The following is a 25,193-nucleotide window of genomic DNA, read 5'->3' as shown; positions in this document are numbered from 1 at the left end:
TTTTGTTTGCTTTTGGATGGAACAGCACACCAGGCAGAACGGGAGGCAAAAGCAAAGTGGGGAAATTTAAAAATTGCCTCATATGGTCAGGGAATTCTAAGGAATTTTGTATGGCAGGAACAGGATGTGATGAGACATTTCTCAAAGAGGAAAATCAGACCTAGATTTTATGTTGTGTTAGTAGAATGAATTTCTATTTCCCTGAAGGAAATGAGACACATGAAGAATTTTGTGCAAGGCTGGAAAACATGAATTCACTTTTTAGCCTGTGGGCTCAGTAGTAGCCACCACCTGTTCTTGTAAAGTTTGCTAGAACACAAGTAAGTCCATTCATTTCCATGTTGTCTATGGTTGCTCTTGCATTGGAACAGAGTCATCTGATAGTGGCAAAGTGACCTGCAGAGTCTAAAATAACTATGAGATCCTTTACATCAAAGTTTTCTACCCCCGTAGAAAAGATTTCTATGCTGGTGGCTATGGGGATTGACTGGAGAGTCAAGGAATCCAGCTGGGTGAGTCCTGAGGGATTCCAGGGAAAAGACAGCAAATGTCAGAGCCAAGACAGCAGCAGACACGCTCCAGGAGGGAGGAGGGCATGGAAGGTATGAAGGATTTGGCAGGCTGCAAAGGAAAGGTCAAGGCAGGAATTTAGATTAAGAGGTTGGGTCAGGATCCCATTTATAAGAATTGTGGGTAGGACTGATGAGTTAGTTCTGGTTTGGATGTGTTAACTTTACCTTGGGAGAGAAAAAGGTGAAGATGGTGTCAACACTTAGTTCCAGCTCAGAATTATACTGCAATTATCCTCCCAACAATCTTGACAATCACTATTTCCCTTACCATTGGTGTTCTGGTTGAGACAGTTCTTGTTTTGTCAACTCCTGTGTAATTTCACATCCTTCACTGCATTAAATGTTACTATCAGCCCACCTACTTGTTGTGAAAGCAAACCAAATATGTGTTCATAGGTTTCCAAACAGCCTTCTGATAGGGGTAGACAGTACTTCCTTTGGTATTTAGCTTCCAACTTTCTTGTTGCCATGCAATCAGCTACCACCAATCCCCAGGAACTTCTTCTCGCTCATTTTTGCTTATTGTTTCACACAAGAGAAACTCACTCTAGCCCACCTTCAGCTTTATCTCTGGGGATGTCATAAAGGGATAGTTCCAGATACAAGTCCTCTCCCAGTATCCAATCTTTTTCCTCCAATTTTGTGTGCCTTTCCTACCTGGTTGTGTCTCCAGTCAGCATATCGAAAACTCAGTTCATCTCCTTTCCCCCTGCCACATTTTCCCAGTTTGTTGTTGGAGCTTCCGACATAGCTCACTAAGAGGCAGCCCCACCCCTGTTTCATAGATATCTGTGTCTCATTTGCATTCCCACCTGACTTACCCTTAGTGCTAGTCCCCACCCCCTTCCTTTTGGCTATTGCAATAACTTGGTTTTTCCATCTTTAATCCCTCCTGCTTCCTCCTTTCCCATATATCTTTCCAGATTAGCTTTCTTAAAGAACATTAAAAAATTACAATGCTTCCCAGACATCCTCAGAAGCCCCTAGTGCTTTTCTAAGCTCTAACTCCTTAGCATGGTGCTTAGGAACATCACTCCCTGAGCTGCAGTGGTGATCTGCCTTCTTAAACTCTCCCAGAGTCCAGAAGAACCCTTAGCCCTAGTCATTGCTGAGACATCTTGTTGTTTCCCATCTCTCATTTCACTTAGTCCATGTCCTTCCCCCAGAGAGAGATGTCTTCTCTACCCATGCCCCGGGGGCTCATTCGAACATCACAGTCACCATTCATCTGTGCAGTGGCCTCTCAGTGGAGGGAAATATTCTCATCGAGCTTCCTGTGGCCTCCTTGGGCTGCTCTGGCCTTCCATGTGCTCCAGGTGTCATTTCGTGATCACTTCATCTCTCCTGTAGGCAGGCAAGGTGTTTTAGTAATTTTAGTCATAGCCAGGTCCTTTCATGGTTACCTAGTGAGGGTTACACATGTGTCTTTTAAACACTTCATTGAGTTAGCTATTGAAGAGTCACCTAAGACACTGAGCCAATTCATGATGTCTGTATCAGAGAATGTGCTAACTGAGTACGACTGTCAGAGTCTGGCCTGGAGTGCCTGTGCAGGTGGATTTTAAAAGGAAGAAGAGCCCCACTGGTGTTTAATGGGGATATATGTACAGGCCCAGTCGAGCCGTATTTGTTTATCTTCAGGTTTCATCGACTTCATCGTGGAGCCCACCTTCACTGTGCTCACAGACATGACCGAGAAGATTGTGAGTCCGTTAATTGATGAGACGTCCCAAACCAGTGGGACGGGACAGAGACGTTCAAGGTCAGTGGAAGAGCCTGATGGCTAGAGATGGGTCTGTGTGTGAGGATAGAATTCTCTTGGTGGGGATCGGGGGTAGGTTTCACACTGGTACTTTCTTTCTTCCTTCGTATGAGACTAGTCTGTCTCTCCTTAGAGGAATTGAAGTTGTACTATCTGGACTCTACAGGCTGGGAATATGGGGAACACAGAGTCCAAATCATGCCCTGTGTGTGCCTGGTGCCCTCCCACCTCTCCACCCCGTTCTCTCCTAGGCTTTGCTTACAGCAATGCCAGTCTCTTCCCATTTACCCCCCGTGATGGTCCCTGCTCCCAAATCTACAAAAAAGACAACACCGCTAAGAATTAGTACAGGAAATGCATCTTGCATTTTTAGGTTACCAAAGAGAATGAAAGAAAAGTGAACCTGAATGTTGATCACTTTTTGTTGTTGCCATCACTGTATTGAGCCTAGATCAATAAGGAGTTCAGGCTCTGGAGCCAGACTGCCAGCGTGAAAAATCCTGAGCCCTCATTTGCTAACTGTGCGTCTGCAGCAAACTTCCTCAGTTAGCCCTCTGAGAAAGTGTGCACTGTATACACATAGGTTGCTGGGAGGCTTAGGTGAGTTATTCAGTATATAAAAACCCTTAGAACAAGGTCTGGCATAGAGGAAGGCTAAATAAACCTGGCACATGGTGTTTGTTAGTATATTAGTAATACTATTGCTTTGCTACTATCAGTATTATTACAACTATTGCTAACTCTGCTACTATTACTGCCACTACTACTGTTATTATTATTACTAGTCGTCATTCATGCAAAACCTTGGTCTTTGTCATGAAGGAGAAAGAATGCAGGAAGATGAAAGAGAAGCAAACAGTGGAGAGAGAAGGGAAAGCAAGAAGAACGTTAGGACAGTGACACCCCAGGGATGCTAAAGATGGATGGACCCTTGAGATTGCTTGTGAAGAAAACAGAAGCCCCCTGCCCAAATTCCACCACCCCAAAGCTCTTGCCTTGTTGCCTTCCTGGTCTGTGGATTTTCATTCATGTCAGTCACTGAAGCCTGTAGAAGCCTGAGACACTTTGTCAATGAGGATGGTATTTTCTGGTATTAGCAGTTGCCCATGTTTGAAGCATAAAGCAGTATTCACATGAAGTAGTATCTTTGGCATCACCTGATCTTCAAGCTAGCTGTACTTTTCCACCTTCCCCCAGCAACCACCCCCCCACCAGAAACCTTTAAGGCATTCAAATTTCATAGACACAAATTTAGCAACATAGTGATTCTTTCTACCCTACCTGCCCTCCCATCCTTCTTCCTCCTCCCTCTCCTATTCCCATTCATATGTTTTTTTACTGAGACCTGTTTTTCAATTAACTTTATACACATAAGATTAGTCCTATACTAAGTAAAGTGTTCAACAAATAGTATAGAAGAAAACTTCAACAGACCAGACAAGGGCTGTTCAAACTCACTGCATCGTAAAGTGTCAATTTCACTTCTATACATTACTTTAAGATTTATTTATTTGAAAGTTAAGAGTTACACAGAGAAGGAGAGGCAGAGAGAGAGAGAGAGAGAGAGAGAGAGAGGTCTTCCATCTGGTAGTTCACTCTCCAGTTGACCACAACAACCAGAGCAATCAGAGCTGAGCTGATCCAAAGCCAGGAACTTCTTACGGGTCTCCCATGTGGGTGTAGGGGCCCAAGGACATGGGCCATGTTCTATTGCTTTCCCAGGCCACAGCAGAGAGCTGGATTGGAAGTGGAGAAACTGGGACTAAACCAGTGCCCATATGGGATGCTGGTACTGCAGGCAGCAGCTTTTACCTGCTATGCCACAGCACCGGCCCCTACATTACCTTTTAGGTACTCTATTAGTTACCGCAGATCAGGGGGGACATATGTTATTTGTCCTTTTGGGATTGGCTTATTTCACTAATTATAATGGTTTCCAGTTGCATCCATTTTGCCCCAGCAAGTTTTAAGTAAACACTACCTCTCTTGCATTTAGGGAGCTTAGGTTCAGAGGGAAGGTGGAACTGGAGAGAAAGAGAATCAAGTTGCTGGGCAACTTGGCAAGATGGTCAGTGTAGGAACAGGTAGGTGTTCTGTGAAACAAGTAGAAGTCCAAGTTCAAATTCATTAGTTTCAGAGACTAGAACATTCACATGAGGGGATTCTAAGTCTTGGAACAATATAAGGAATACAGGCTACAATTGTGATAATTTTCCTACTGAGGATATAGAATTTTCCACCTGTGACATATGGAAGATAGGATAATTATAAATGCAAGACCCAGGAGTTTCATAATAACCTGATGAGTACTAAGCACTCCTCTCAGGGACTTGCTCGTTGGCCAACATTTTGCTAAGACTAACTTTCCCTTTTGGAATGATTTCTTTTCCCTCTAGTTTAAACAGCATCAGCTCAGATGCAAAGCGATCAGCCGTGAAGAGCTCCGGGTCAGAAGGAAGTGCCCCCATCAACAGTTCTGTCATCCCTGTCGACTATAAGAGCTTTAAAGCCACTTGGACGGAAGTGGTGCACATCAATCGGGAGCGATGGAGGGCCAAGGTGCCCAAAGGTAATCTGTACTATTGGGGTCTTCCAGAGACTTGTCCAGGGCAACTCAACCATCATTCATAAAATGAGGGATTGCTTTCCAATTTGTAGGTGTTGCAAATCGGACAGTTGCTGCGGATGCAGATTTTAATGGCTGAACACTGGAATCTGCCATCCTTTGATCCTCATGTATCTGATACGCAGTGCATGGCAGAATCTGGCAGCCCTCCGGGCTTCTTCCCTTTGTGCTGCGTGACTGTGCTTCCACTGCGAGGATTCTGCAGGGTGTTGGGATGACTCTTTCTTGGCTTCTGCTAGATGACCTTATGTCATGTGGTATAGCTGTGAGGCATTGATTTCTTCTTCCACCTAAGTAAAGCCTGCCAATAGCCACCTTAGCTATTACGTTGGAATACAAGGACCTACTTCCTTTCTTGCACTTTTATCTTCCCTTCATAGTCACAATTTCCTGTCACTCATTGTTTGGACCATGGAACTGATCTTGTGAGTTAATTCTAACTTCCAAGTAAAACATGAAATTCCCTGAAGCGAGCATTTTCTGGTTTTCAGACAAGTCATGGCTCTTGGTGCTATAAACAGAAAGAGATGGAAATCTTGTTTCTTGGAAACAAACTCATTTGTTCATCCATTCATGCATTTATTGGGTGTGTATAACATGATCAGAACATACTACGCTGGGGTCGGTGCCATGGCTCACTTGGTTAATCCTCCGCCTGTGGTGCCGGCATCCTATATGGGCGCCGGGTTCTGTCCTGGTTGCTCCTCTTCCAGTCCAGCTCTCTGCTGTGGCCCGGGAGGGCAGTGGAGGATGGCCCAAGTGCTTGGGCCCCTGCACCCGCATGTGAGGCAAAGAGGAAGCACCTGGGTCCTGGCTTCAGATCAGCACAGTGCACCGGCCATAGTGGCCATTTGGGGGGTGACCCAACGGAAGGAAGACCTTTCTCTCTTGTCTCTCTCTCTCACTGTCTAACTCTGCCAGTCAAAAAGAGAGAGAGAGAGAGAGAGAGAGAGAGAGAGAGAGAGAGAGAACATACTACACGACCGTATTTGTGTTTTAGGTAGAGAGACAACACATACAGGTAGCATGAACCTGAGATAAGAGGTATGAGGCTGTGATACCTGTTTCCAGGGAGGGACACAGATGTGGGTGGCCTTGGGGCTCAGTGAGGAAACTGATCCCAGAGGATCTAGAGGCGAGACTGCAGTAACCATCGGCTTTTGATAATATCTGTCACAGGCCCATTCTTACAGTTCTCGATCCTCAGCACGGGGCACAGAGAGTAAGTAACAGACATCCTCCTCCCAGCTCACTCTTGTAGTAGGAGGTGATACATTACTAGAGACTCATTCAAAGAATAAGCATTCACTCCAGGTCTTGTACTTGTTAGCAGCCCAAGCAGCCCTGAGCCCCACACACAGAGGCAAAAGGGACTTTCTCCCAAAACATAAAGCCGTATACTTTCAACTTCCTGGTGTCGGACAGGTGGAAATGGTAGAGTGGGCAGTCTGTTTTCTATTGCTCTAACTAAATTCCTGAGCCAGATACTTGATATAGAAGATCTACTTTACTTTTGCCTCTGGTCCTGCAGTCTGGGACACTCAAGAGCGTGGTGGTAGCATCAGCTCGGGGCCTTCCTGTCATGGCAGAGGGCATCCCCTGGCCAGAGTGCAAGTGTGTGTTCCTTCTTATAAAGCCATGGACCCCACCTCCCCTCCCCAACCCTCTGCTGCTCCCTGCTGATCTTTTCTAGTCCTCATTACCTCGCAGAGTGTCTACCAACAACCTAAGTGTGAATTTGGGGATGAAGTTTCCCCACACATGAAGTCTGGGGTTCACATCCAAGGGCGGGGAGAAGGGCATGGGCTGGCAGTCTGGGACCGTGTACGTGGGCGTCTGCTTCTTGTGCAGGAGATGCAGCCTCGTTGTTGGGGCTATTCAGAGAAATGTCATTGTGAGTGGTCCACAAACTCCTATCCAAGCAGCTGTTCTCTCCAGGCGAGTCGAAGGATTTAGGTTGATGATACTCTTGGGGCATAACTGGACGCTTATCATTTCAGGACAGATGTTGCACCCTGGGCCATGGAGGGAGCCAACACCTCTTCTGTATTTTGAGTGCAAACTCTCACAGTCCATTCAAATGCTTAAAACATTTAAATCCTCCCCGTTGGCAGGCATTGCAAGCAGCAGTGGCAGCTACTTCATCATCTCAAAAGCAGCACACTTATCATCAATTATGCTCATTACATTTGAAAACCCGAGTCCTGACAACATGCAATTTAAAGAGGTACTTCAGAATAATTTGTTTGCAATTATTTGGCTTCCTAAAATTATCTTCTGAAACCAAGAACCCAGGGAAGCGTTAGAGGGTTCCTTTACTAAGTGAAGATTTATGCTTTAAAAAGGACAAACTAATAATGTTGAAGTATTTCCTATGTGGATACTGTTGTGCTTAAGCTATTCCAGAAGCATAAAAGGACTTGCCCAAGTCCTGCTTGGGGTGTTTGGGCAGGCATCCTGCAGCCAGGGCTCGAAGGATGCCCAATGTTGACCCCTGAAGATGATGACTTGGGAATGGGAATAGGACCAAGGCACAGAGCCTGACTTACGCATATTTTGTGTGAGGATAATTTGGTTATCAAGGCAAATTTCGGTTAGTGGCAAAAGGGAGAAATAAATCTCAAGTTGCAAGATATTCTTTGGCAAAATCAAGTCAAGTCTTTGAGACTCCAGTTTTGAAATGCTAATACATATAACCAAGTGGATGTGAAGACCAGAAGTAATACATGTGAGTACTTCAAAAAAAAGTTTGTGGACATGGAATTTAAAGATAAGCTTATTTTGTTATGAAAAAAAATGAATTCTATGCCTAGGAAGGGTCTTCAAAGTTTGTGGAGAATACCTATTATGAAACCATATGCATGGATTTTTTTTTTGCACCAAAATAAACTTATTATTTAATTCTATTTTCCCACACACTTTTGGAACTACCCTCATGGATAAGGCACTGGAAACAGAGCCTGCACACACTGAGTTCCTGATAAATAGTTACTACTACTGCAACTAATTGGAGGAGAAGATTAGAGGTTGTGGTGTAGGCAAGGCTGTATTGATCATTATTCTGGGTTCTTGCCTCACACAAAGATAAGCCTTCTAAGTGCAGACATTAACAGGCACACAAATAGGAACAGGGTATATTTAGCTGAGAGACGGCCTACAAACATGTGTGAATGTGGGTTTTCTGAGAAAAATTCATCATGATTGGGTCAGAGGAGTGCCTGAAGGGTAGAGGGGAGGAGGAAGAGAGGGGACCCCTGGGCAGCACCTGTACCTCCAGCCATGGTCCATGGCAGAGAGAGTCTCCCAGGAATAATGTTGACTGGTGTTAATGAGAAACCTGTTATGCATTTGTGTCACCATCAGTGGTCAGTTTGATTAGATGACCTCAGGCTGTTTTGCTCATTGCTCTTTATTTCAAGCAAACTTGCTCTCTATGAGGCACCTGAACATGCATTGTTATTACACCCACTGGAAATGCAATCAATTCAAATGTCTATAACCAACCTGATATACAAAGCTAGCTAGGTCAGAACCTATGCTTAGGGGAGACTAAATATTTTAGAATAGCTTTTAGGAATATTATTCCTATATTATCTCTATATAAAAATGTGCAAGTCTGATCAATACTGATCTATTTTCATTCAGTATTTTCAGCATTTACATTTGTGTTATTAATGCTGAAATATAATGTGTGAAGAGTAAAAATCACTCATGGCCTCTCCAGCAATGCAGAACTAATGAAACTGTTATTCTTTTTAATGTGCTTTACTAAACATATGTAGAAGTAAAAATTTCCCCATAAGTTAGTGTCATAATGTCTTATTCTACTTTTCTATTTCCTCTTTAAACACTTTAGCCTGATACTGAATACTCTGATTTAAGTTTTAGGGAATACATATTTGAACCATTCTATTACTGAGCATTTAGACATCTGGGCCTTCATTATTGCATGGTGTTGTGAACTTGTAAGTTGGAAAAATCTTTGAGCCTAACTTCCGTTCCCTAGCTGTAGAGTTCCTTCATCAGTCAACATGAAAACAAAATCTTTGATGTGTGCCATCAGGGAACACACAGGATTCTGAGAACATTGTTTACCCAATCTTCTCTCAGAAATGTAATGAGTTGATCCATTTTCCATTCAGTGATTGCCTCCATTTTCTCCATGAAGATATTTACCTTCTTGGTGGTAATTCATAATAATCCTTTATTGATGATGCTAATTCTTCAAAATATCTTATAATTTCTACCCTACTCTACTTCATCATACAACTACTGGATTCATTTACGTCTTAAGATATGAAAGGCACAGCAACAGAGAGACGGCGACAGAGATCTTCCATCCAAATGGCCACAACAGCTAAGTCTGGTCCAGGCTGAAGCCAGGAGTGAGGAACTCCATCCTGGTTTCCCAACATGAGCGGTAGGGGTCCAATGACTTGGGTCATCTTCTGCTGCCTTCCCAAGTGGATTGCAAGCAGAGCAACTGGGATTTGAATTGGCACTCCAATATGGGATGCTGGTGTCACAGTTGGCAGCTTAACTCACACTATAATGCTAGCCTCAAGCTTTTAATATTAACTTTTAGTCAGCTGGACCACTACTTTAAAATGTTAAGTTTCTGTCGAACACCTTAACTAGAAACGCCTTCTATCATTCTAGTTTGAGACTTGCCTATTCAAAATTCGTGTGTAATATTTTTTACCCCAGTTTCTTTTTCTCTTCACCACTCCATGTTCCCCAGGAGGTATTTAAGTAGACATTTCAGAAAGTTTTATCAAGGAATAACAGGTCAATGCCACTTTTGACTAGGAGCCTATGGTTTCAAATTAGTGATGAAATCAATGCATTTCTGAGACTATACACATATGCAATGTGGGACAGAACCAAGGTTTTACTAGGAGGAATACAATTTGTAGGCTGCGAGGCCTCTACTCCACCCTAACTCTTCTGCTTGCTATTGGCCATTTTCATATTGAGTTGTATCACTATGGGTAGTTTGAAATGAGAATCAAAATGTCATAGAATTGTACCATAGTATTTGCTTTCTACTATCCTGCAAGTGCCAAAGATGCTAAACCAAAGACCCAAAAGGTTGATCTTCAGTGGACGTGCCATTATTAGCATGTCCAAGTTAGTTGTTCTCACCTGCTTTTTCCTCACTGGAGGAAAATTGTATCTGTGCTAATAACATCACCCTGAAAGCATAAGGAAATCTGATTCTACTGGAAAAGACCTACTTCTTGTTGACAGATTTCTCTTTGTCTACTTGTTTAGAGTGGTACCTCTTTGGGTATTGGCTGGTTGATCACACTTGGGTCAGCCACTTCAGAGATACAAGGTAGAGGTGGAAGTCAAGTTGAAGAACATTGCAGAACCACCTGCTGTAGTGTGACTATTGCAAAAAAAGGATTCAGCCAGCAAGGCAGGCTTGTGTAGGACTGGATCATGATGCCATCAGAACTGTCACTCATTTAAACATTAATTGCCTGGTATCAGTGCAACTGAACAAAATCAAATTTGTTTCTGAAATATTACCCCCCCCCAGGGTTGTTTTTTTTTTTCCAGATTCCCTGTGGAAAATTGGTCTGACTCAGTTGTCAGATAAATTCTTCTTGCTCAGATCATTTTATGCTCTTTTGTAGCAAACCAGAATTTAACGGCTTCAGTTTTTATGCTAGTTGTTTTTAACGTGGAGCTATTTTGAATGTTGAAAGCTTGCCATGGATTCAGTTGGAATTCTGTGAAGGTATTAGCCATCATTCTCCCCAACAGCAAGTTTTGAATATGAATGCATTCTCCTCCTCCTTGCCTTGATTTCCCTCTCTGTAATCAGAAGAGCTTTTTATTCACCTACACTATCAGTTAAAGAGACTATCATTTATTGATGGTTTACTCTTTCAGAACAGACCTGAGAGTTTGTGTAAGTTCTATATTTTATGCTGGTGCAGACTGCTGAAAAAGAGGTATCTCCAGTTAAGGTCACATTGGCAGAAAGGCTAAGTCACTCCATAGTCAACACAGACTTCATGGCTGTGTTTTGTGTGCCAGTTGCTCTGCCAAGCATGGAATTCAGGGGTGGACACTAAAGAAGGAAGGAAGAAAGTCTGGAAGAGAACCTAGAGACCTTGTGAAGCCCCAGAGTCTGCTGCAAGTGCTGTTTTGCCACCTTCTTTGTAAGGGAGTTCTTCATTCTTCAGTTATACTTTTTGATAAAAGTCAGACTATCTATAATATACGCAGAGTTATGTTACTGGTAAGGAAATCTTTCCTCATCTTTCCAATGTAAATTAGAAGTACATCCTGTTGGGAAGGAGAATGTCATGGAATACTGAGTGGCCAAGAGTTAGCATTTAGATCAGTGCTTATGCTTCTCAGCCATGATTGCATGTTAAAGTCACCTGGGAAACACTGCATACCTTATTTTTGGCCCCTTCTCTCCAGAATCTGATTTTCTTGGGGGTGAGGACAGGGCATTGGTTTGGGTGGAGGCATGGATAGTCAATGGAAGAATGAAAATTTCATGGTATACTAAGGCAGGCATTTCAGGTAAGCAACTACAAACGCAAGAGAAGTTAAGATGCAGACAGACAGGATGGGCATCCACAGTACATGCTCAAGCCTTGGGAATGCATGAACCTAGACCGGTTTGGACTGGGGGCACCTTAGCAGCGGCAATAGAGGAAGCCGTAGAATGCATCAACCTCTGGTTGCCGTCAAAGATGAAGCTATAGTCTGAAAGCTGACTGTTTTCAGGACCAAGACTAGCACAAGGGAAGTAAAGAGACTGCTGAGAATGCGATGTGGCAGGTTTCTGCACATCTAGACAAATGCAGCCATGCTTTCCATCACAGAGCTGGATGGCACGGTGTGGAAGACCTTTTGACTGAATCCAATGCTATGCAGACTAAATCTGTGTCTTAAGGAGAATTGATCCCTGTCAGGTCTATGTCAGCTCTGCAGCTCAGCTTTAATCTCACTGCCTTCAAGGCTTTGCAAGATCTCAGCCTCTCCTGCCCCTTGATCATTTGGCCTATCATGCATCACTAACTCCTTGCCAAGTTTACCTTAGCCATCCTGGGTAATTCAATGGCCTTTGCATGTTTTAGCTCTTCTCCCTGAAATGCTGTTTCTCCAGATGACTGGATGGCAAGCTCTTCCATCACTTGAGACTTGGTCAAACGTCACCTTCTCACAAAAAAGGCTTCTCTTCCTTAATGTCACCTCCCTCTCCTGTGGTGGTCACGCCCCATCATTACTGCTCTGCTTTTGCGAACACTTCACCACCAGAATGGGCTCATTCGTTTCCTGAATGATGGGCTTCTCTAAGTCTGTATTCCTTGCTGCTTGATTCCCAATACTTAAAGTAGTGCTTAACTGTGCAGTTATTCAAATATTAGTTGAATAAATTAACCAATCTTTTCATAATTGCTATTCCAAGTTTGCTGTGTTTAGTTAAGCACAAAGCCAATCACTTATTTCAGCCAAATGCAACATTCAGGTTTGGAAATGACATAATTAACGCTTTTGGCTCAAGTGGAGGACAGGGACCAGGTACCTGACCAAACTAGAGGTCACTGCTCATCTTGTGGACAGTTGACAACCACACTTTTCCCATAGGCGCTCACTCTCTTCCTTCTTTTACAGTGACCTGAAGATGTACTGTTCTAGTGGTGGTTATGTTCCCTGAACTTGTGTTTTTCAACTTAGGATCGTGTTTTAGCTCACAATCCTAACCACACCTACATAAAGCTACGTTTGCTGCAGCCTTGGTGAAGTGGGCCAATCTGTCCAAGTCTCCATGTCTTTAAAAATGTTTATTTGAAAGTCGGCGTTACACAGGGAGGGAAAGACAGATCTTCTATACACTGGCTCATTTCTCCCAAATAACTGCAATGGCCAGGGCTGGGCCAGCCAAAGCCAGGAGCTCCATCTGTGACTCCCATGTGGGTAGCAGGGGACCAAACACTTGGGTCATCTTCTGCTGCTTTTCCCAGGTCATTAGCAGGGAGCTGGATCAGAAGTAGAGCAGTCTGGATATGAATTGGTTCTCATTTGGGATGCTGGCATCTCAGGTGGCAGCTTTACCCACTAAACCAGTGCTGGCACCCCGAGCCTCAGTTTCCACACTTGTAAAGTAGGGTCACAGTAGCAGGAGATAATGATGGAAAGAAATAATCCTTGAAAAACATTTATCCAACCACTAGGTATGGGAGATGTATTTAACAGAAGCTATTAATCGTGTTGCCTATTATAATATTGGTTTATTTTGGTCCTGCCCCCTCTAACTTATTTTCAGAAATGATGGCGTTGTTAACCTATTTTGTTGATTTCCTAGATATCCATACTAATCCATTCTGACTTGAAATAACCAAAAATATAACCCCACATTCAGTAAAGACCTTAGGTTATCTTGGGGTATGAGTTCCTGGAACAAAATGATTCTCAGAGACATTTCTGCTAATGATGTGTCCGATGTTCTTTTCTCTGCCCTCCCTATTTGCATGGACACAGAGGAGAAGGCCAAGAAGGAAGCAGAGGAAAAGGCTCGCCTGGCTGCTGAGGAGAAGCAGAAGGAAATGGAAGCCAAAGGCCAGGCTGAAGAGGGCGCATCTGGCAAAGCAGAGAAAAAGACATCTGGGGATGCCAAGAATCAAGGCAATGGAACTCGTGCAAACAAAACTGACAACCCTCGTGGCAAGAATGCCAAAGCTGAGAAGGCCTCTGGAGAAAAGGCACAGAACGGTGAGCACAGGTGCCCTGGTGACAGGCTTTCTATGTGGTACCAGTGTTACAGGGGGCACTGGAAAAGCCAGTTCTCCCAGGGAGTGCTCACTGAGCACGGCTTCCTGGTCCTCCAGCTCCCCGCATTGCACTGCACTGGGCCTCGGGACCCTCGGGATCCCATCAGAAGCAGCCACCCCCTCCCTTGTGCCACTCTGTAGCGGGATTTATACTTTTCTGGCCCTTTCCCAGCTGTCGTGGAGACATGAGGCCATGCTTGTCTCCTCATCTGAAAGAAGTTACAGTCAGTAACCCCTGCCCCGGCCTAAGGGCTTGCTGCCCACCGGGGAGAATGGAGAAACTCAGTTTTTCATGTTTTAGCCCCTCTCTACTTCCGGAGGACCAGGTCTTAAGTCTGTATGTGTGTATATGTGTATGAGTGTGTAGGCTAGGGGGACCAAGCCCTGCAGGTTGCCTGGGACTCGAGGCTCTCTGGGACACAGTGCTTTCTGCTTTAAAGCCAGAAAAGTCACAGGCAAACTGGAGTGAGCTGGTCGCCACAGTGTGCTGGTAGTTCATGCTTTCTTATACCTACTGCTATAGATGTTTAGGGATGAGCTATGTGCCAAGCCTGGTGCTTGGAAGTGCAGATTCTGAAATGGAAAAGCCATAGAAAGCCCATGATCTCCTAGGTGCGTAGACATCTTCACCAGTAACTGTAGGGACACACAGACAAGTAACCTTACTGGCATGGGAGAAGATGCCCAAGGAGAGTGTGCCTAAAAACATTAGCTGTGTTGGCACTAAAGACGTCAGAGAAGGTTTCATGTGGTGTCCAAGCTTGGATTTAAATGAAGTTTGCTGGTCAGTTGTCAGAGTTTTCAGCCAGGGAGAATGAGAGGATGAATGCACAGTGGTGTGGAATTGGTTCCCTTGTTTCAGGAAGGGCCAGAAGGTTGGAGTCTGGAGCTTCCAAGTACAAGGTTGTGACCAGATAGCTAGGTATCCTGACAGTAGACCTGAGCTCAGGTCGTAGCTGTGCTTCTCCACTCTCAGTGGCCTGCGCCAGGTAACACCATCTTATTGACTGGATACACTGTGTCTGTATAACACTTGCTCACACCATGGGCCTCTTCCTAGCCTTTAATCATCAGTGCAGGCACACAGATAGTGAAGATGACATAGTGTTCAAGGTAGATCTCCTTAGCCACAGGGTATAGGCCCTAAAACCCCAGCTGATGCCCCAAATTGGTTAGTACCAAACCTCATGTATGCTGTGTTTTCCATGTGCCCTGCAGCATTGCCACATGGTACCAGTTATTTCCAGTTTTATGCCCAGATGCCTTCTTTGTAGCACTACTCTTGCACTTTGTGGAAATTTTAAAGTAAAGTGAAATTTGAATGAAATTACTGGGATACCAAGACCATGACAGTTGATGCCATAACCAAGATGGCTACTAGGTTAATGACTGGGTAGCATAGCATATACAGCGTGGATAAGCTGGGCGAAGGGATGACTCATCTCCTGAGCAGGATGGAGTGAGATTTCATCATACTACTCAGAATGGCACACAATTTAAGACTTATAAATATTTCTGGAATTTTTTCATTTAATAATTTTGGACCACAATTGACCATGGCTAAGAAGCCACTGAAAAGAAAGCCATGGCTAAGAGGGCAGTACCATACTGACTGCATATCAGATGTCATTTTGAGTTCTCTTTGCATAGTCATTCCTTCACTTGCCTGGAGGCCAGGCATCCTGTGTATTCAACCTGGAGCTATTATGCCCAAGAGTCTAGGTAAATGAGAAATATGTAGAACATGTATAGCACAACACCCTCCAAGTATTTTTACAGTTAACTTATCTCAGTTAACCCATGACTACCTTAGGATGTAGGAAAGGGCATTGTCCCAACCAGACATGGACCTAGAATCTACTCTTGACTAGTTTTCTTCATATGCAAGTGCATCTGGGTCTAGAAAAAATGTTCAATTTAATTAAGATTTAAGGTACACAAATTGGGGCATTGGTTCTGTCCTGGTTGCTCCTCTTCCAGTCCAGCTTTCTGTGGCCTGGGAAGGCAGTGGAGGATGGCCCAAGTGCTTGGGCCCTGCACCAGGAGGAAGCACCTGGCTCCTGGTTTTGGATCGGCACAGCACACTGGTCATAGCAGCCATTTGGGGGGATGAACCAACAGAAAAAGGAAGACCTCTGTCTCTTTCTCTAACTCTGCCTGTCCAAAAAAAAAATTATGGTACACCAGTTGAAGTTTGAGTACAAACCAGCCCTTAATTCCTGTCTTGAGTTTTGAACCAACGGAGAGATAGATGCCAACATGAGAAAGACGGTGGTGCAGATGTACAATCCGCTGAAGCCAGAGTTGAATTGGAAGACACAGACTTGCTCTGCTGAGCACCTGGGCTTCTTTATACATCTGCCCTGAAATGAGCTTACCCTGCCAGACACTGGTGAAGCCAGGCAGGTGCAGGATGTGTCTTGCCCCAATGCATCATCAAGTTCATTCTGGGATGACAGAAAAGACATCTCTTGTGGAAAACACGTCTCAATGACGGATTAAAATGGGTGGTTGGACTCACTTTAGAATACCCAGTTCCTCCTCAACAGATTGCTGCTCTTAGAGGGGAGCACAGACGGGGAGGTTGGAGAGGCAGGATGGATTTCTTCTTTTTGAGTAAAGTGAGCCAATATTTTCTCTTAACAGAAATATTGAATGTGTAACATGTGTCAGGCAGATTTGAAATTTTATCTATATGAAGTCATTTCAGAGTTTTAACAACTGTGAGGTGGAGACACTCATTCCCATTTTGTAGACTGGGAGATTGAGACTCAGGAGTTGAATCACCTGCTTGATATGCAGAAAACATTATGTAGAGTTCTCAGGCTCAACTCATGCCTATGTGAGTGTCAGTCTTGTTTTGTAGTAGCATGCCCATACTGTTGGCAGGAGTCTGTACAGTCAGGGAAATGGGGGGAATCAGAAATAGATCACAAGCACCTTGGGAACAGCAGTGATGGCCTTCTATTCCAGGAGTTGGCATGCTTTTTCTTAAATGAGCCAGATAGTAAATATCTTATGCGTTGAGGTCCGTATGACCACTGTTGTAATTATTTGATTCTACCATTCCAGTGTAGAAGCTAAAGGTAATATATTCACAAGTGAGCAAGACCGTTTCAATAGAATGATTAGAAATGAAAAACTTGAATTCTGGGTAGTTTTCACATCACAAAATATTCATCTCTTATCTTCAAACTTTTAAAACTGTAAAACCCATTCTTAGGGTATAGAGATCTCACAAAAGCATGGAGTTGAGCTAGGTTTGGTCCAGGGGACCTGGTTTGCCAATTTCTCATCTAATCAGCGAGAGAAACCAATGAGCAAGCAAGGCAGTCACAGGACAGGACAAATTTTACAAAAGGGCTGAAACAGAAGTTCTGCAGGGCAGAGGTGTCAATCACTTATGTTGGAGGTAATTCTGGGGTGATCCTGAAAGGCAGAAGCCTGAGTCTTCAATGGGGCCCCCTCGATTTTGTACTTGTGTAGATTTCCCCAAAGCAAACAACAGTCTATCCTTTTCCTTAAGTATTAAATGAGAGGTGGGAAAAGCAATCAATTTAAAACAATAAAGAAGGATAATGGTGGTTTGCAGCCTAATTAAGATGATTTATAACTGTCCAGAAAGGCTCTTTTGTTCCCCCTTGTTTATTGAGTAACAGCACCCATCGGCCATTACTGCATATCCAACCCATGGGAAGTTACCTAGTGGGAATTCTATTCAAGGATCGCCACAGAAGCTTGTGTCACTCTCCCCGCCCCCTTCTGTGTGTGTTGCCCAAGATATGTTTCAGGTTAGAGAGGTTCTAGAACTGGTTCCCTGCTGGCTATTGTAGGATCTGTAAGGCTTGGTCTCCATCAAGGCACCTTCCTCCCACAGCCTTCCCAGTTCTGGCTGAGAGGCCAGGCTGCCAGGGGCTGCTGGCTAGCATACAGCCAATCACACCATTTCTGCCAACTTTTGAAAGCCATCCTGATCTTTCTACATTTGTGGGTGAAGCTCCTGTTTAGAGCAACCTGAAAGAGTGAGGGTAGAGTGCGTTAGGATTGTGAAGGTTCAGTTAGGGAAGGACCATTTTTCTGTGTGTAGGGAACTCATTGGACTACAGGGTGGTACACGCTTCAATTTATTCCTGGCAGGAAAAGTTCGTGTTGAGGCTGTTCTATGGGTCCTCTGAAAGCGTGCTTCTCTTTTAGACATTGGTGGTATAAGGTGGTACCCATGTCCTCTACTTCAACTCTCCTGTTTAGATCCTGGCCCAAATTTCTCTTTAATCCTTCTAGATAGATCATCCCATTCCAGAATTAAGAATGAAAAGAAGCCCAGGGAATATGAGACTATCTTAGGAGCAGCACATTTTTTTCTGTAAAAGGTCAGATGGGAAATATTTCTGGCTTTGCAGGATCTCTGTTGCAACTATTTAACACCGTAGTTCCAGTAAGAAGGCAACCATAGATTTGTAAATGAGTGGGCACAGCTCTATGCCAGTCAGGCTCTACTTACCAAAACAGGTGGCAGGTAGATGGGCCTATGGGCAATAACTTGGCAATCCCTGCTCTTGGCGAACAGGGTGTGATTGTCTTGTGGAATGTAACTAATTTTGTTTAACAATCTTAATACCTACTTCCTTAAGTGTGCCTAGAACCACTCTGATTAACTCATTTATGAAGGAGATGGTGAAATAAACACATTTTGGCATGTGTTCATTCTACATTTGTAAATAATGCTTTAACTTTTACAAATTATACTTTGACAAGCTCATTAGGTTACCACTTATAGCTCTATGGAATAGCAGCACCTGGGGCCAGTCTATATGGCATAGCATGTATAATCCCATAAGGGTACTGGTTTGTGTCCCAGCTGCTCTGCTTCTGATCCAGCTCCTTCTAATAGCCTGGGAAAGCAGTGGAAAATGGGCCAAGTGCTTGTAACCCTACCACCTATATAAGAGATATGGATGAAGTTCCTGGCTTTGTCCTGGCCTAGCCCTGGCTATTGTGGCCATCTGGGGAGTAAGCTAGCAAATGGAAGATCTCTCTGTAACTGACAAAAAATAGCAATACTTGTCATTGAATGAAGTATGCCATGTTCAATACTTATGTGCTTAGAATGCATTTACCCTTATAACATACCCATAAAGTAGATATTACCCCTACTTTTCAGATAATAAAACCGAGGCACAGAGCAGTTGAGAAGCTGGTAAATGGTAGAGCTTACATTTAACCCAGAGTTGTCCTCACTCCACAGCTTCACAAGAAAGGTTTCCAGTAGGATAAACATCATTGACTTGAAGTTCCTGTAGAACAGGGTTGTAGTTAAGTCTGAATTTCTGATCACAATCTAGTCCAACCCCTGGCATCTACCATGTGGTTACAGAAGATACTTACACTCAAACATGTACTCCCTCGTGACTAAGATCTTGGGGGGACTGCGACAGGTTCAAATGTATTTAACTCCCCCCACCAGGTGCATACATGTACTGTTTGTCTTGTTTATTATTTTCAGGTGACTTGAAAGACAGTAAAAATAAGACAGAGAAGAAGGATCACTCCACCGTCGGAAATGATTCAAAGAAAACAGATGGTAAGAGTATCACTTCTATTACGTTTTTCCCTAAGATGTGAAGTTAATGCAAGCTAGAACAAATACGGTTAAAATAGTCTTATAATCCTGAAAACACACAGTTCACAAGTAAAGAGTACTATTTTTCAATGATTTACAGTTTCATCTATTATACTTTCTTCATTACAAATGTTTAATGTTTTTTCCTACTTTAATTTTTCCATCCTAAATGTCATTAAAAAGTTCACATTGGACATGCTGGTTGTGATGGAATGCAATAGCACACACCACTAATGTATGAATTTTTGATTGTTAGTTGTGCAGCATAAGTAGAAAGCATTCAATGTTTTTCACTTTTAATCTTGAATGAGCTATTACTTTTGGTGAAAGCAAAAACCTGTTTGCTATGTTGGGAGACATCATATATGGTCATAGAATATAATTGGGCCAGAAAAATAAGTCTTAAGGGCAGTATTGTCCATTCTCAAAGTTAGTGTGGCGCTACACTGTAATGTGCTTTGTGAACATTGTTTTGTTTTGCATAAATATTCTGTTTTTGAAACTTGAAAGTTCATGACCCTCATTGAGAAGCCAGTCTTCACCAATTATACAAACCTCATTGTTTCAGTTATAACATGGGCTTATTCTTAGTTATCCTCCATACATGGACATGGTATTGAGTTATGGTGAAAATTGCCAGGGAGTGCTTTGTTAGAGTCCCAGAGTCTCTTTGAATCCTGTTTCCCAGGAGACATCACATTTTATGCGAAGCTATTCTTTGAGTGGTTTGGGTAAAATACCATTGAAAAACAAATGCTGGGTAATCAGGTTGAGGAGCAGGAAGGATTTGCATACAACTGCTTACACAGCTATTAAAAAGGAAGCAACCCCTTTGGGTTTCAGCTCTAAGCTGTTATGACATTCTTTCTACATGCAGGCATGAAATCACTTTTCCAAACTTTTAAGACCTATTCAAGTAATGCTCCAGGCGTCTTAAATAGTATGTGGGGAACACAAACCTGCAATTTGTCACTAACTTGCTTATACAAATATAAACCACTCACCTAATAAGCATGCCCTCATTGAGTAGTTGTGACTAAAAAGTGAATTAGAGATAAAATGGAATTCCCAGTGGCAATTCCTCTTCTAGTTTCTGTTATGGGTTGTTCAGATACCAGAGGCTTTTTGCTAGATCTCACTGGACCCATACCAAGGCAACCCAAGCCAGGAAATGCATGGTGAATGAACAGCGTCAGCTAGAAACCCAGCACCTTAACACCTGCCCCATTCTGCATCCAGCAGCTGGCCATTGCTCTCCAATTTCTACAGCATAAAAGCCCCAAGTAAATCAAGTCTCATGTTTTTAATATGGAATATTGACTCTTGTTGCTTTTTAATGTAGTGCTACAAATAACTGCTGGAATGTTGTCAGGTGGACATTGTTAAGTTTTAAGACCTTCATAAAGTCCTTTTTATCTGCTCCTTTTAAAGTGAGTTAGTCCTAAGTATTTAAAACAAATTAGTTTGAGAGAAAGTTGAAGTTGATTCTATTACATGTTCTGTTAATAATGTTTATCCTAATTCTCTTATATAAATATTGTTTAGTGAGCAGGATTCTGATTCTCGGTTGGTGTTGGATGGGCTTCAGTAAGCGGAGAAACATTCTTGCCTCCCACTCCCTTTCTCCTCCATAACCCAGTCTTCTGCTTCCGGGGAGCATGGGCATGGTTTTTAGACTTACGTCAACTTTGTGAACCTCACTGGTGAACTAACATGACATCAGTCATCACTGGTTTGATGTCAGCAGAACTTAGAGCACTGAGCTTCATTGACTTGCAGGATTTTAATCTAAAACCATTACCAAGACTAAAGTTCTGTCTCTCCCTCTAACTCCGATTTTTCTTTTTAAAGACTAAAAGCTAATTCTTGGCAACATGAAGTAGCAAAGAATTTGATCAGTCTCATTTACTCCTTCCTTTTTGTCATTAAAGCTCTTTGAAGAAAAACTTTAAAAAGGGAATATGCATATTTGTGCATATTCTGATTTTGTTTTAAAAACATAGAAATGACCAGATACATTTGCAACATTTCCTTTTAGTGGTTCCTGTTATGTCCGATGACCAGGGCAGAGTCAATTTAATTATTTTTAATGACCCTACCCTCAATTCAACCTCAGTGTCACTGGTGACTAGCTTTGATTCTTGAGAGGGAGTGTCCTGGAGCAGTGTACACCCAGGGTGCTCCAACCCACCATGGTTTATAGTTATAACAGTGTAAACATTCAGACCAAATTCCCATGGCACCAGGACCCCAGTTGGTTATTCCCAACCTCCATGAGCCTGGCCATGCCCAGAGGGAAACAGGGGACACTTGAAATGGTCAATTCTGTCCTGGCAGAATGAACACATTGCAGTTGCCCATGATCTCTGTGAGCCTACTGAAGCACTGTGTAGCACCCTGCAGCACTCATTTTCTGACCGGCTTCAAAAAAATAAGTCAACAAGAAATAAAAACAATTAAAAATATGCAAGTGTTTGAACACTGCAAAGATCCACCATTCACATATGAACACATTAGAACATCCTTGACATCATTTGGTAAATTCACAGTAAAAGCTTAATTAAAAACATTGAGAGAAAGCAAGATAAAGCTCATATAAGAAGGTTTTATATTTGTGTATTTGCCTAATTTCTTGCCTTGCCTCAGTACTTTACTGTGGCTGTTAGGATACACCTTTGTCAGCTAAGAATTGGTCTTTCTTGTAGCCACACTTGACTGTTATTAATAGGGTCATGTTTTCCTCCTTAGGATCTCAGTATAGGAAAAATGGAGGCAGCAGTAGAGCCAATATTCTTATTAGATACATGGAAAAACGAGTTGTGATCAAAAGGTTTCTTGTATGTATTAGAAAAATTTGTCTATGGTTTGGTTCTTAACAAGCCTGTTATCTTATGCTGACAACTTACTACAGGGCTCACAAGAGTCACCTGGAGAAATGAGCATTTTGTTTTATGTAGAACCGATTTCTAACAAGTTAGTTTGGAATGGAGTACAATGGTCCCTCAGTATTAAAACAGGATTGGTTCCAGGCCCCCTCCCTGACCCATAGATTACAAAATCCAAAGGTGCTCAAGTCTTCTATACAGAATGGCATAGTATTTGCATATAACATACACATATCCTTCCACATGTTGAATCATTAATTTCATTACCTAATACAATGCAAACACCACACACATGGTTATTATATTGCTTGGGGAATAATATAAGACTCAGTCTGTGTTCAATACAAATGCAATTTTTCTTCAAGTTTCTTCAATTCATGGTTGAATCCACAGATGCAGAACCTGTATTTATGGAGGATTGATGGTTTATGAGTAAATTTGGGATGAATGATTGCGTTTGTTAGGTATCCTTTGTTTTAATCATTTACCAAGTTACTGTTCGTTGTGTTTTAATGAGAAATGTTCATTGCCTGAAGGCTGGGGAATCACATCTTTCTATGCAGTGAGAGATCGATGGGGTCTGGGCAAATGCAGGGTTATACCCTGCTCTACAGATCCAAGGAGGGAGCCAACAGCAGGTTGCAGGTAGAATTAAGACACCTGTAGGTCTTCAGACATTATCTTAGGTTCACGTGCAGAGACTTGAGAAATGGGAAATGTGTTGGCACACTGCATTACTCAGGAGGCAGTGTTCATTGATTGTATAGACACTGAGACCATTGTCCATGTTCACAGCTCCACCAACACCTGTGTTACAGTTGTCTCATTTTGGAATCAAAACCTGCCTCATTCTTTCTTCCAAATATTTTCCCCCATGCTACTCAGGATAATAGCCTTAGGCTGTCATATACCAGAACAAGAAACTGCCCCTATTTCAGACTCCCCAAAACCTTTCTTGTGGTTGATGCCTGTTTCTATTACTACATTGTTCCAGTTTCTATTTCTTCCCACAGGGCTTCCTGTAGTCACCTGTAGTTGTTCCCTGTGCCTGGCTCCCTGCAGAGCCACAACACTAGAACACAGTGATCACCCTGACTACACTCAGACTTGAGTTGGTCTCATTCGCCACACATGGAGACTTTACAGGGCATTTTGCACTCATTTGATCCATTTCCTAATTTTGGAAAAACCAGTTTCTAAGGAGCAGTCAATATGATTTGTTAGAATTCTAAGGGGCTCATAATTCATAGAGGACAGTGGTCTTCATGGGCATTTTATTTCAAACTTCTAGCCCAGTTTAGGTTGTGGATACCACATTTAAGAACCTTAATAGAGGGCCAACACCATGGCTCACTTGGTTAATCCTCTGCCTGCAGTGCCGGCATCCCATATGGGTGCCAGTTCTAGTCCTGGTTGCTCCTCTTCCAGTCCAGCTCTCTGCTGTGGCCCAAGAGGGCAGAGGAGGATGCCCCAAATGTTTGGGCTCCTGCACCCGCATGAGAGACCAGGAAGTAGCACCTGGCTCCTGGCTTCAGATCGGTGAAGCCCCAGCTGGAGCGGCCATTTGGGGTGGGGGGAGTGGCCCAACGGAAGGAAGACCTTTCTCTCTGTCTCTCTCTCACTGTCTATAACTCTACCTATCAAATTTAAAAAAACAAAAAACTTTAGAAGAAATTGTGGCACCTTGAACTTCTTGGCTTGGGATTACTGAGTGAAATTCAATCTGTGGGTCAGTCATTGTTCAGTATATACAACTATCTCATGGGACACATTTCCTTCCTCTGGAGAGGTTAGCATGTGTGTAACCATCAGCAGGAAGAGCTCTGTACAGAGGCAGAATAAGGAGGTGCACACGGATAATAAGTGCAGAGTTGATGACTCTGCAGAAGATTGGTTGGCACCAAAGTGAATACCTATGACTGATGCGTAGAGCGATTGCTGGTTTATTGAGGTATACTATAAAGTGTGTCACCTGTGTGCCCACATGCTCAGTTGGCTTCTTCCCTGAAGGTAATCACACTAGGAAGTCAAATCTTATCAGAAACTTGTTTGCCATGCTGATAATGTAAGAGGAGTTTGTTGATCAACTCTGAGGTAGAATATCCAGTCTCTACCATTGAGAAGGACCTGCAGGAACAATGGTGATCGGTCACCTTATGTGTCCTGTTATCATGACAGTGCAAGAGGCAAACCTCTTTGGTCCCTTCTGAGCTCATTTTATCCACACAATCACCTAAATATGTTGATACCTTGGAGTAGATTGTTTTTGTTCACTTTCAGTCATCCTCGATTACACTTTGGATACCATTTCCTTGACAAAAACCTTGTTATCTTTAAGGCAAGTGATCAACATTTTCATCCTCATCTTTGGTCCACCTTAACCGACCAGGTTTTCAGATTCAGTATACTCCCAAAGGTATGCCATGACCATATGTTGTACAAAACAGGCCAAGGATGGAGACAAGTTCCAGGTGCACTGGTTATCTGTTCTTTTCTCACATTGAGGACAGTGTAGTCACAGAAAATATCCTTCAATCCTTGTAGATACTTACTTTAAATGAATTTAGAATAGCAGTGCTTAACTTTTTAGTGATGATTTCCCAATAAACTTGTTGGGCATTGCCTAAAACCTCCATTACAATATGGCGCCTGGCGGATTTTCAAGGGGTGTGTCTGCGGCTGCTGTGGTTAAGCCATGTAAGATCAGACCACCAGCAGGGATAGGTCTGCTTTGGTTCTGGACATGTGTACAGTGCATGATCCCTATACTTTGCTTAAGGTGCCCCTGTGCGTGGTCCACCCATGCCTGCATGACCTTTTCACTGATTGGCTCCCCTGCTGCGCATGTCTTTTGTAAGCCGTATAAGCCTGCACACTTCCTCAATAAAGTAGTTCCTGCTTTGACAGAACTCACAGGTGCTTGCTGT

At 43.0% G+C, this 25,193-nt stretch overlaps 1 protein-coding gene across 5 annotated transcripts in view; it reads left to right on the top strand.

Moving 5' to 3' along the window:
• The window catches only part of PDE1C (phosphodiesterase 1C), a 398,369-nt gene that overhangs the window by 330,515 nt on the left and 42,661 nt on the right, over positions 1-25,193 (top strand). For all 5 annotated transcript variants that reach the window (XM_062179212.1, XM_062179213.1, XM_062179211.1 and 2 more), the window contains 4 exons: positions 2,214-2,334; positions 4,731-4,903; positions 13,472-13,702; positions 19,265-19,342. In XM_062179212.1, coding sequence (XP_062035196.1) covers positions 2,214-2,334; positions 4,731-4,903; positions 13,472-13,702; positions 19,265-19,342 — 603 coding nt within the window. The remainder of the gene's footprint in view (positions 1-2,213; positions 2,335-4,730; positions 4,904-13,471; positions 13,703-19,264; positions 19,343-25,193) is intronic.

Source organism: Lepus europaeus, chromosome 20 (genome assembly GCF_033115175.1).
Source record: "Lepus europaeus isolate LE1 chromosome 20, mLepTim1.pri, whole genome shotgun sequence".
NCBI classification, from domain to species: Eukaryota; Metazoa; Chordata; class Mammalia; order Lagomorpha; family Leporidae; genus Lepus; species Lepus europaeus.
This window is presented reverse-complemented; position numbering and strand designations above follow the sequence as displayed.